Source organism: Diospyros lotus, chromosome 15 (genome assembly GCF_014633365.1).
Source record: "Diospyros lotus cultivar Yz01 chromosome 15, ASM1463336v1, whole genome shotgun sequence".
NCBI classification, from domain to species: Eukaryota; Viridiplantae; Streptophyta; class Magnoliopsida; order Ericales; family Ebenaceae; genus Diospyros; species Diospyros lotus.
Genome location: NC_068352.1, coordinates 8,317,585 through 8,328,265, shown reverse-complemented (window position 1 = coordinate 8,328,265; position 10,681 = coordinate 8,317,585). Strand labels below are relative to the sequence as shown.

Sequence of the window (10,681 nt, the reverse complement as noted above, 5' to 3'; positions counted from 1 at the left end):
AACCTTATTATTGTTGTTATCCTAGTTAATACGCCTAAGTATGATAAGATGGGCCCACAACACATCGGGTAGGCCTATCATGAGATTACGTGAAATGGGTTGAATTGTTAAGGGCAAAGGGTTGGTCAAGTAAGGGTTTCTTGATAGTCAAATGGCCTAAAAAACCATGTTAGGAAATGATCAATACCATGCAAGAGACATGTTCAAGTAAGGCTATGCGGGACAGATGGCCGGGGTGAGGTCAAGAGACTGTGCAATGTAACAACCCGCCTTACACGGGCGTGTCATTAATACAATTATACCCTTAAACATCAAATTAATTTGCATTTCAACACTGAAAATGCAAAATTAATAACTTAAAGACATACTCAATAATGATGATTTCGCCCCAGTGTCCTCATCAGGCTGTTGTCTCATCCCGAAACCATCTCAGGGTTGATCCTTACAAAAAAATCAGAGCCTTCTCAGGGTTCCGTTGATTTCCTGGAGGTTTTTTACTACAATTCGGTAATTTAGGCTGAATTGAAGTTGTACCGAAAACTATCTTTGATTTAACTTCTTTCAATGTTATAAATCAAGTTTTGATATGCTTGATGACTTCATACTCTTTCTTTTAGACATCTAAGTCCCGAGGCATTCCCTGTTGCTGATTCGGCGACTTACTTTGCTATCACAACCATTTTTCGGTATCACAAACTCATTCAAACAACGTGACAACCAAACGAAACATGGGATATTATTTTCATCCACAACATACTTTTTCTTTTTAGAGATACTTATGTTCTGAGGTATTCCCTTCAATCGATTTAGTTGTTTATAACTCCAAGAAATTATACTTAAACTCCAAAACTTCCAATAATTTCATTTTTGCCCCCGGATAAATTACTTTTGAATCCTCTAGAAATTCTCAGATATTACACGCAACATGAGACCAAGTGGGTTAAGAGACATGTAAGAGATCATGCAACCAAGTAAGCTAAGCGATTATGCAAAAGACTATACAAGCTAATAGCCGAGTGATGACACTTGAATGAACACTACGATATGGCCAAGTGACCCCCCTGGAAGCTTCTCTCAAGACACGTTCAAGAGACCTTTCCAAAATACTTCACAGGTCACTTACTAGAAGATATACAAGAGACTATCGTGGGTCATTTAAGCTCGAAAGCCTATTTTCAAGTCAGGTGAGAGACCCTCTCGGGAGATTACATACCCTGAGAGACTTGATCTTTGGACATAAGAGTATGATGAACCAATCAAACTTACATCCAAAATGCCTGTCGATAAATTCATATGACTGTTTGAGATGTCTGTTGAAAGATGCAGTCTTTCAATTACTCTTCTCTATAAATAAGATAGCCATCATCTTTGTTTAGGTATACTCATAACTCTACTACTACTATAACTCTGCTTGTTCTTTGTTTTTACCTACTAATTTGGAGATTGACTTAAGCATTAGAAGGTCCGCACGGGACACTTACCTAAGTCTCTAATCGATTTCCTTTTTTGCAAGTCACCCAACAGATGGTTACTTATCACCATGGCATTGGCTAAAAGGTCACTCACTACCTCTTTTGAAACACTCTCCCACCTTAAAAATGTATTATTGTATTTAGGTAACAACAATTATTAAATAAGATTTTCTTATGGCAAAACTCACCCACAAAGTAGGTGAATTGGGTAATTAGAAAGTTTTGTGTTTTGAAAGAATTTTTGAATATGAGCAAGGTTTGACTGATATAACAAAAAATTTTGAGTGAAAATGCAATACAATGGTTGATAGAGAATAAATGCACAAGAGATTCAAGATATTTATAGTGGTTCAACTCTTTCTAGTCTACATCTACTACTCTAGCACTCAACTAGAGATTTTCAAATTCACTAATGCAACTTTGAGTTGCAAACCTCAACCTAATGTAATAACTAGCAACCAAACTAGATCTCTAGCACAACCAATTAGGAAAACTAAAAGTACAAATAAAAAAAAATGAGAGGCAATTCTCAAAATATAAGATGTTCTATCTAATACAAGGCTACATCAAAATTTATAAGAAATGAACAATTCTTGACAAAATTTAGAAGACGAACAATGGAGTTTAACAAAAATAGAGTAGTTTAGAAATTTCGATCTTCAAAATATTTTCTATTTATAATCTTTCACATCCTTTTGGAGATTTCTAGCTATTGTAGATCACATGATGATGGTAAATGATCAATCTGCAAAGAGCATTAGGATTTCCCAAATAGAACCCATTGATAGTTTCCAGGTAGTCGATAGTTTTTTCAAGATCTGTTAAAAGAAATTAATAGTTTAAAGGAATCAATTGATAGTTTACTATAAACTTTTTACTGTTTGTAGGAATTCAATTGACGATTAAATATAGAATATGCAATTTGGTTAATTGATAATTTAAAAGAATAAGTCGATAGTTTTAAAGTATTTGACAGTCTATTCTCTGAATTGTTTAGAAACTGGTTTTCAATGTTCAAAGATACTTACACATTTTTCATTCTATTAAAACTTTTTATTTTTATTTTGCATTTTAGACTTTAAGAGCCATCAATTTTTCATCATTAATTATAAAAAATAAATTAAAAATTGTTTTCAAGTGTTGTTCAAAATAGTTGAAGTCGAAGATTCGAGCAACACTTATTAAAGTTATTAAAGTTTTATGTGAAAACAATTATCATCAAAATTAAACCAAGAGTAATGTGGTTTTGAAATAACTAAGGTTATTTTGGTCATTTACCAAAGAGGTAAAAAGGGGATTTTATGTTATCAAAGGTATTAATTGTTATCATAAATGGTGAATTGTAAATTATAGCCAAGTATGGTGTTAAGAATCAATGGCTGAGCCACATACAGTCAAGGGTGGATCATTGCCCATGCAAAATTTTTATTTTTTATTTTAATTAGTTAAAAATTAAATATTAAAAAATAAATTTTAAAATATATTAATAATTATTTAAAAGTCTTATAATAGACATATATCTATATAATAAGGTAAAAAGGTTTTTGAAATGTCTCAAATGTATAGACATTTCAATGACTGAGATCAATTTGACTGAGATTATTCTATTCATTTGTGTGTTCCCGCCCATCTTCCATGTTTATCTCTGTTTCCCTATCTATCATTTGTCTCCCCACCTTCCCTCTCTTTCTCTCCCTTTCTCTATCTACCCTCCATATCTCTCTCTTCCTCTTTGTTCTTCTTTCTCTCTTAGCGAGAATCTCGCTGTTTGTAACCTTCCGACAACACTCCAACCCCCGTTGGTAGGGGCAAACGATAATGGGAGGGGCAACCTACGAGCGGTGGCAGCGGAGGGTAACAGCAGGCGGTGCAAACGGTGGGGGCCGACGGGTAGGGGTGGTGCTATTTGCAGTGGTGGGGATGAGGCGGTGCAAGCACAGAGGGAGGGGCGATAGCTTCCACCGACAGTTGGGTTCCTCACGGCCACCAACGGGTGTGATGATGGGAATAAGTGGAAGAAAGAGAGAGAGAGAGAGAGAGAGAGAGAGAGAGAGATGATGGGTGTAGGTGGAATCCAACATCCCCAAACCCACCGATTCGGGGGTGCTGGGCATCCCCAAGTTCAGGGATGCCAAGCACCCCCGAATCCCATCCTTCCTCTCTCCCCCCCCCCCTCTCTCTCTCTCTTGGGAGGCCTCGAATTACTCCGCCAACTGACAGCCATAGCGACTCTTTGGCTACTGTGTTGTGTGTATATCTATCTATATATATATCTATATGGGTGTGGGTGTGTTTATATACTTAACTGTATGTATGTGTCTATATATAGATGGGGTGAAATAAAAAAATAGTGTAAGTTTTTAAACACACACAAGCCGACAAACAACCATAGCAGCTCGCCGGTTGCTATGTGTTGTGTGTGTGTATATATATATTATATGTATAGGGGTGTGTGTGTGTTTATATATGTATATGGGTGTGTGTGTTTATATACTAACTGTGTATATGTGTCTATATATAGATGGGTGAAATAAAAAAACAGTGTAAGTTTTTAAATTTTTTAAAATTTAATTTTTAAAGTATTTAAATATCAATCGTGTAAGTTTTTAAATTTTTTTGAAATATCATGTAAGCTTTAAATAAAAAAAATACCAATAATATAAGTTTTAATTTATAAGAATTTGACATGGATGATTCAATTTCAAAAGAAATAAAAATCTCTCTTTTAAAAAAATATGAAATTGATTAATCTATTATATTGAATTACTTAAAAAATGTAAATATAAAAAAAATCATTTTTTTTTTTTAATTTTATTTTTGTTTTACTAATTTTATTTTTTATTAAAATAATATAAAAATCAAAGATTTCCTGACCACGCATGGTTAGGGAACCCAAGGCTCCGATCTCAAATCAAGGTTCCTCCCTCCATATTAATAGTAGCAGCCATGGCGGCCTGCTGCAGTTGGTATGTACTGTTTGATATTTAATTTTTAATTTAATTTGTTTAGATTATAGAACATTTAGTGATATGCTTTACTATATAGATTTAGTAATTTTTTTTTCTTTTTATTATAAAACGTTAACAAGTATATAATAAATTTAATTTTTATTTTTTGTTCAATGTTTATAATTTTTTTTTCAATATTAATGAACAATATTACATTTTAATTTTAATATTATTTATACTGCGCCTTTAGGCACGAGTATCCGCTAGTATATATATAATATACTAAAGGAAACTTCTCAGAGAAGCTTTGAGCCTTTGACATTTGATAAAAGAGAAAAAGGGACAGGAATGCGGGAAGCTTTAATTTGAAAAAGAGAGTTAGATTGTCAAAAAGATGGGATAGGAGTTTGAAATTTGAAAAAGTTGTTGGCTGTTACAGTCCTTCTTGCTTCTATTTCATCTTCTTCATCTGTCTCAAACAGTAGTAGCACCAAAATGCTTCAACTCATCTTCTCGTCGATCATTGTTGCTATAAAGATTAGATAATAACTTATTATAAATAATATATATATATATTTGTATAGTCATCAACCATTGATAAAATATATATGCCATGTTGGACCAGCTTGCAAGTTGGTGTTTCTTTTAATACATTGTAAGAAAAGAAAAAATACTTTAAATTTTAAATCAAAATTCAAAAGTCAATAGGTATGACTATAGTTTTGAGTTTTTTAGTCATTGTATTTGTGTGCATTTTGCTTAAAACTCATGCGATTTCTTTTGTCTTTCAAGAAATTCTCTAATTCAGTCATTTCGCATCACCAGCCACTACCAAGTATGACTATAACTGTTTATAGTCCATAGTCATAGACACATAATTGTATGCTTATATAATGTTTAGTTGAACTTCTATTTACTTGTGTTTTTCTGTATTTATTGTTGTAATTTGTTCTTGAATCAATTGTACTTGAGTCTTGAATGTAAGAACTACCGGGGACCTCTTCAAACTCTTGTCCGTTTTTCTTCCCTTATTCCTATTTGATATAAATGAATTGTTAATTAGAATTGGTTTTTGAAACTATGTTGATTTTTTATTCTTTATTTAAATTTAATGTCAACAATTATTAAGAGATATTTCAAAAGGACAGCTCTATTTTCTATTGAAAAGAAAAATGTTAATAGAAATAAATATAATGTCGCTTGGGATTAAAGTGAAACTGATGTTGATATTTGCATGAAAAATAATGTTGTTGGGGATCATAGTGAAATTCATGATGAATGAAATATTCAATTTGAAATGGATGTTTGAGATGAATATATTCAAAATAGAATTAATGTTACTCAACTTCCTACAAATCCTTAACTACGAATTCCAATTATGGAATATAATATTAATGTCCAAGATGAAATTCGAAGAGTATACATATAATTGGGTCATTATCAAACTCGTAAGCATAAATTTCCATAGACAAAAATTGGAAAATCATTACTGAGACCTTTCCAAGCTTCTTGGTTTAGTGAATTTCTTTTTTGGTTAGAATATAGCATAAAGAAAGATACAACATTTTGCTTCTATTGTTATCTTTTCCAACCAAGTGTAGAACGAGAAGATAGTGACACTTTTGTTGAGAAGGGGTTCTTAAATTGAAAAATAAAAGAAAAACTTCAGGAGCACGTTGTAAGTCACAATAGTCCACACAATAAAGCTCGAATGAAGTTCGAAGCCTTTATGAATCGAGAGAAAAATATTCGGACGATTTTCTTGAAGCAATCACAACAAACACAAGATGACTACCAAATTTGTTTGGGTGCATCAATAGATTGTGTTCGATTCCCTTTACGATAGGGACGCATTTCGTGGATATGATGAATTTGAAGATTCAAATAATCAAGGGAATTTACTCGAACTGTTGCATTTTTTGGCATATCATAATGATGAGATTAAGGTTGTTACTTTCAAGAATGCTCTTGAAAATCTCAAACTAACATCACTTGACATTCAAAAATATATTATAAGTGCTGCTGCTTTTGAAACAATAAACGTCATTATCAATGAGATTGATGATAAGTTATTTTCTATTCTAATCGATGAATCTCATGACATCTAAGTTAAAGAACAAATGTCTATTGCTTTGCATTATGTGAATAAGAAGGGATGTGGAGTTGAACATTTTGTAAGTATTGAGCACGTTTCGAGTACCACAACTCTCTCACTTAAGAATGTTATTGATCATTTGTTCTCTAAATACAAATTCAATATATCTAGTTTGAGAGGTCAAGGTTATGATGGGCTAGCAATATGCAATTTAATGGCCTTAAAACATTTACTTTAAAGGAGAACTCAAGTGTTTTTTTATTCATTACTTTGTTCATCAACTTTAACTAGCTCTTATAGTCATGGCAAACAAGCATGTAGAGATTGAAGCATTATTTGATTTGATTGATAGGATTGTGAATGTTGTTAGACGATCGATTAAACGTTGTGATCTTTTAAGAGAAAAATAAAAACTCCAAATTCTTAAGGCACTCAATCATGGTGAAATATCAAGTAGACAAGAGCTTAATCAACAAACTACTCTTAAGTGTTCTGGTGATATACGTTAGGGCTCTCACTGTAGTTCTTTATTGAACTTGATTCACATGTTTTCACCTACAATTGATGTCTTTGAAATGATTGCTAATGATGTTCCAAGTTTTGAAAAAAGAAATGAAACATATAATTTGTTGAGCTTGATAATAACATTTGACTTTACATTTAATCTATATCTCATGAAAAAGATTTTAGGAATGTCAAATGTATTGTCAAAGGTACTATAAAAAAAAAAATCAAGATATTGCCAATGTCATGAGATTCGTGAAAATTTGTAAATAATAGCTTCAAACATGATAGATAATGGATGAGATTATTTTTTGAAAACTATTTATTCTTTCTATAAGAAGCATAGTATTAATGTTCCCAATATGAATGATATGTATATACCCCCAAGTTCTTCACGGCGTAACACTCCAAAAATGACAATTTGCATCACTTGCGAGTGAATTTCTTTTATGTAATCATTGATATGCAACTCTAGGAGTTGAATGATCATTTTTTTGAGATAAATAGTGACTTGTGCATTTATGTAGCATGCTTGTATCTAGATGATTCATTCTCTGCTTTTAACATGAATAAATTAATTTAACTTTGTGAGTATTATTGGAGATTTTTTACCAATAGATTTCTCAACGTTTAATTATATACTTGAAACATATATTATTGATGTGCGTATTGACAAGAATTTTGAAAGACTACGGGACCTTAGTGATATTCCAAAGAAGTTGATAAAGATAAAGAAAAATGATGTCTATCCACTAGTGTATAGACTTGTAACAGTACCATTAATTCTTCATGTTGCTACTATTATAGTAGAAATAGTATTTTTTGCCATAAAGTTTGGTAAAATTTGACTATTCAATCAAATTTAAATCAACAGTTGAATGATAATTTAGTTGTGTTACTCATGTATATTAAAAATAATATATTTAATAAAATTGATAATGATGTTATTATGCGACATTATCAAAGTATGAAAATGCGTCGAGAATAATTATATTAATTTATTAATATATATTTTTTATATTATGTTATTTTAATTTGTTTTACTATTTAATTTTTGTCATAATTCGTCCAATTGTTAAAACTTATGTTTTGTCAGAATTTTGTGAATATAAATCTAGGTTTTTAGTAAAAGTGACAGCATATTTGACGGCTTTGAGTGTTGTTTTTAATTGCTTTGCTTATAGTAATAATAATATATTTATGAATTTACAATTATAGTCACCGTTGGACGGGCATGTCTATTTAATGACAGGATGGGCCACAATGTCATTTTGCACCTCAACCCATCGTATAAATATCACGCAATCTCCAAACCCTAGGTTCATTGGTGAGCGGCGAGAGAGATAGAGATAGAGAGAGAGAGCGGCGAAGATGGTGAAGTTCTTGAAGACAAACAAGGCGGTGATCGTCCTCCAAGGCCGATTCGCCGGCCGGAAGGCCGTCATCGTGCGGTCGTTCGATGAGGGCACTCGCGATCGCGCCTATGGCCACTGCCTCGTCGCCGGCATCGCCAAATACCCTAAGAAGGTGATTCGCAAGGACTCGGCCAAGAAGACGGCCAAGAAGTCTCGCGTCAAGGCGTTCATCAAGCTCATCAATTACAACCACATCATGCCTACTCGCTACACTCTCGACGTCGATCTCAAGGACATTGTCACAGTCGACGCCCTCCAGTCCCGCGACAAGAAGGTCACCGCCGCCAAGGAGGTCAAGGCTCGCCTCGAGGAGCGGTTCAAGACCGGCAAGAACCGATGGTTCTTCTCCAAGCTCCGGTTCTGATGTCGGTATCCGTTTGGTTTTTGTTCTATTGCATTCCAAGTTATGTTCTGTTCGGATTTAGGGATTTCTTCCGCTGATACTTTGCTAAAATGTTAGTTTGAAGTTTTGGTATGTTCTGAACTGGTTTTCATTTTCGTTATATTAATATAAGCTCCTGCTTTTAGGTTATGCGCTATTGGCTTGCATCTGTAGTTTTGGTTTCTACATTTGACGTGCTTTTGCTGCGGCAGTGATTTTCAATAATATTGGGTTGAGCCACACTTTTAAGCTGAAAGGATTAGATGTTGCTTAATAGGATCCTCTTCCATTGGTATACCTGTTGGAACGGCGCTGTTAAGAAAAATAGGAGCTGGTGAGTTTTAGTTAAAACGAAGGCAACACATTCCAAAGACTCGGATCTCTAAACAGGGAAATTGTTTGGTTGAAGGTTTGCAACATTTAGGTGTTGAGTCTAGAAGTAGCATAATCTGACCCGTTGTTTGCAGATGTAGCATAAGTTGTTAGATCAGATGCATATTGCCATCGCAAAACAAGTGCTATTGTTCAGCCTTTTATTGCGTACTGGCTCAAATCTAGAGGCCTGGGTGTGAAGCTGGCTTCAAAATTCGCGGGGGCAATCGTTGGATGGATCTATGCTTAGGGTTTCTTGGGGAATTTTTAAAATGCTACAATTTCTAAACATATTTAAATAAATACTAAGCTTTTGAAACTGTTTTAAGAAACTATTGCAAATTTTTCTATGCCAGCTAGCCTCTTGTTTTGACGGAGTAAATTTGCTACTACTCACAGGAGCGAGCTCCAGGTGAGTTTCAACATTAGAAGAGTAGAACTTGAGTAAGTTTCACAGTACCTCGCTGCTCCCGGGAGCCAGTTTTGTCTGAATAAATTTTCTAATGCTGAACCCCCCACTTCCAGCATGGACTAACATGACATAAAAAGTGTAGTAGTTTGGTAATTAGCTTGGTATTTCCTTTAATTTACTTTTAAAATTTCTCAGGGTTTTTCTTCTTCTAAACTGGAAACTTAGAGAAGACCGAGAACGGTTCATGGGAATCGGATTTAGACAGACTTAAGGACTCGGGGGGTTCAATTGCAATGCAACGCGATTTTACATATTTAAACACAATGGTTTGCCATGGTCCGGTCTCTAGGTTTGCCCTCCCCCCCATTTTAAGTGGTGAAATTGGCTTATGGGAGTCAACTTTTCTAGGTCAATGCAAACTTCGGCAATGTTGAAATTCAATACCGTCGTGACAGTTTTATAAGCTTGATGTGCAATAGCAATGAAGGGAATCAATGTATGTATGCAAGTTTTTATGTTTTGTTTGGTTTGAATACTAAACAACTGAATATGTAATGTAATATGGTTTTTTCCCCCATTGATTTTCCTTTCCAATCACATTTCCGAGGTTCTGTCGGTGTGCCATTTGTGCTTGAATGTTTTTGTTTTGGATCCGAATAATATTATATTAATGGATGACATGACAAATCAATGTTCTGTTACTTTGTAATATGTAATTTCTTTCTTCATTATCTCATGTTGTGGGTAATATAAATTTTGAAATTAATTATGAGACTAATAGTTGAACTAAATCAAAAACTGTTTTAGAAAGCATTTGGCAATTTTAATGCATTATGCATATGGTTGATTTATCAGCCATTTCCTGTATTATAGTTTAAAATGTCTTTGAATCAAATTTACAATTTACTAATAAATGTGTACTTTCATTTTTCCTGTTTAGCTATGAATTAAATGCTATCCCCTTCGAGCCTCATTCAAGGAAAAGTGGCAGAGCAGTGTCTTCTTGTAAACATGAGATTTAACGTTTCCTTGTGGCAGCATGGTCGTCTTGTTGCAAACATGAGATTTAATTTCTCAACAA

The 10,681-nt window shown here is 33.6% G+C and overlaps 1 protein-coding gene across 1 annotated transcript; it reads left to right on the top strand.

The window, feature by feature from the left end:
- The first annotated feature begins 8,333 nt into the window (after positions 1-8,333).
- On the top strand, positions 8,334-8,966 carry LOC127791819 (60S ribosomal protein L27-2). The gene has a single exon (XM_052321931.1). The coding sequence runs from the start codon at positions 8,391-8,393 to the stop codon at positions 8,796-8,798; it is 408 nt and encodes a 135-aa protein (XP_052177891.1). The 5' UTR covers positions 8,334-8,390; the 3' UTR covers positions 8,799-8,966.
- Positions 8,967-10,681: the final 1,715 nt, after the last annotated feature.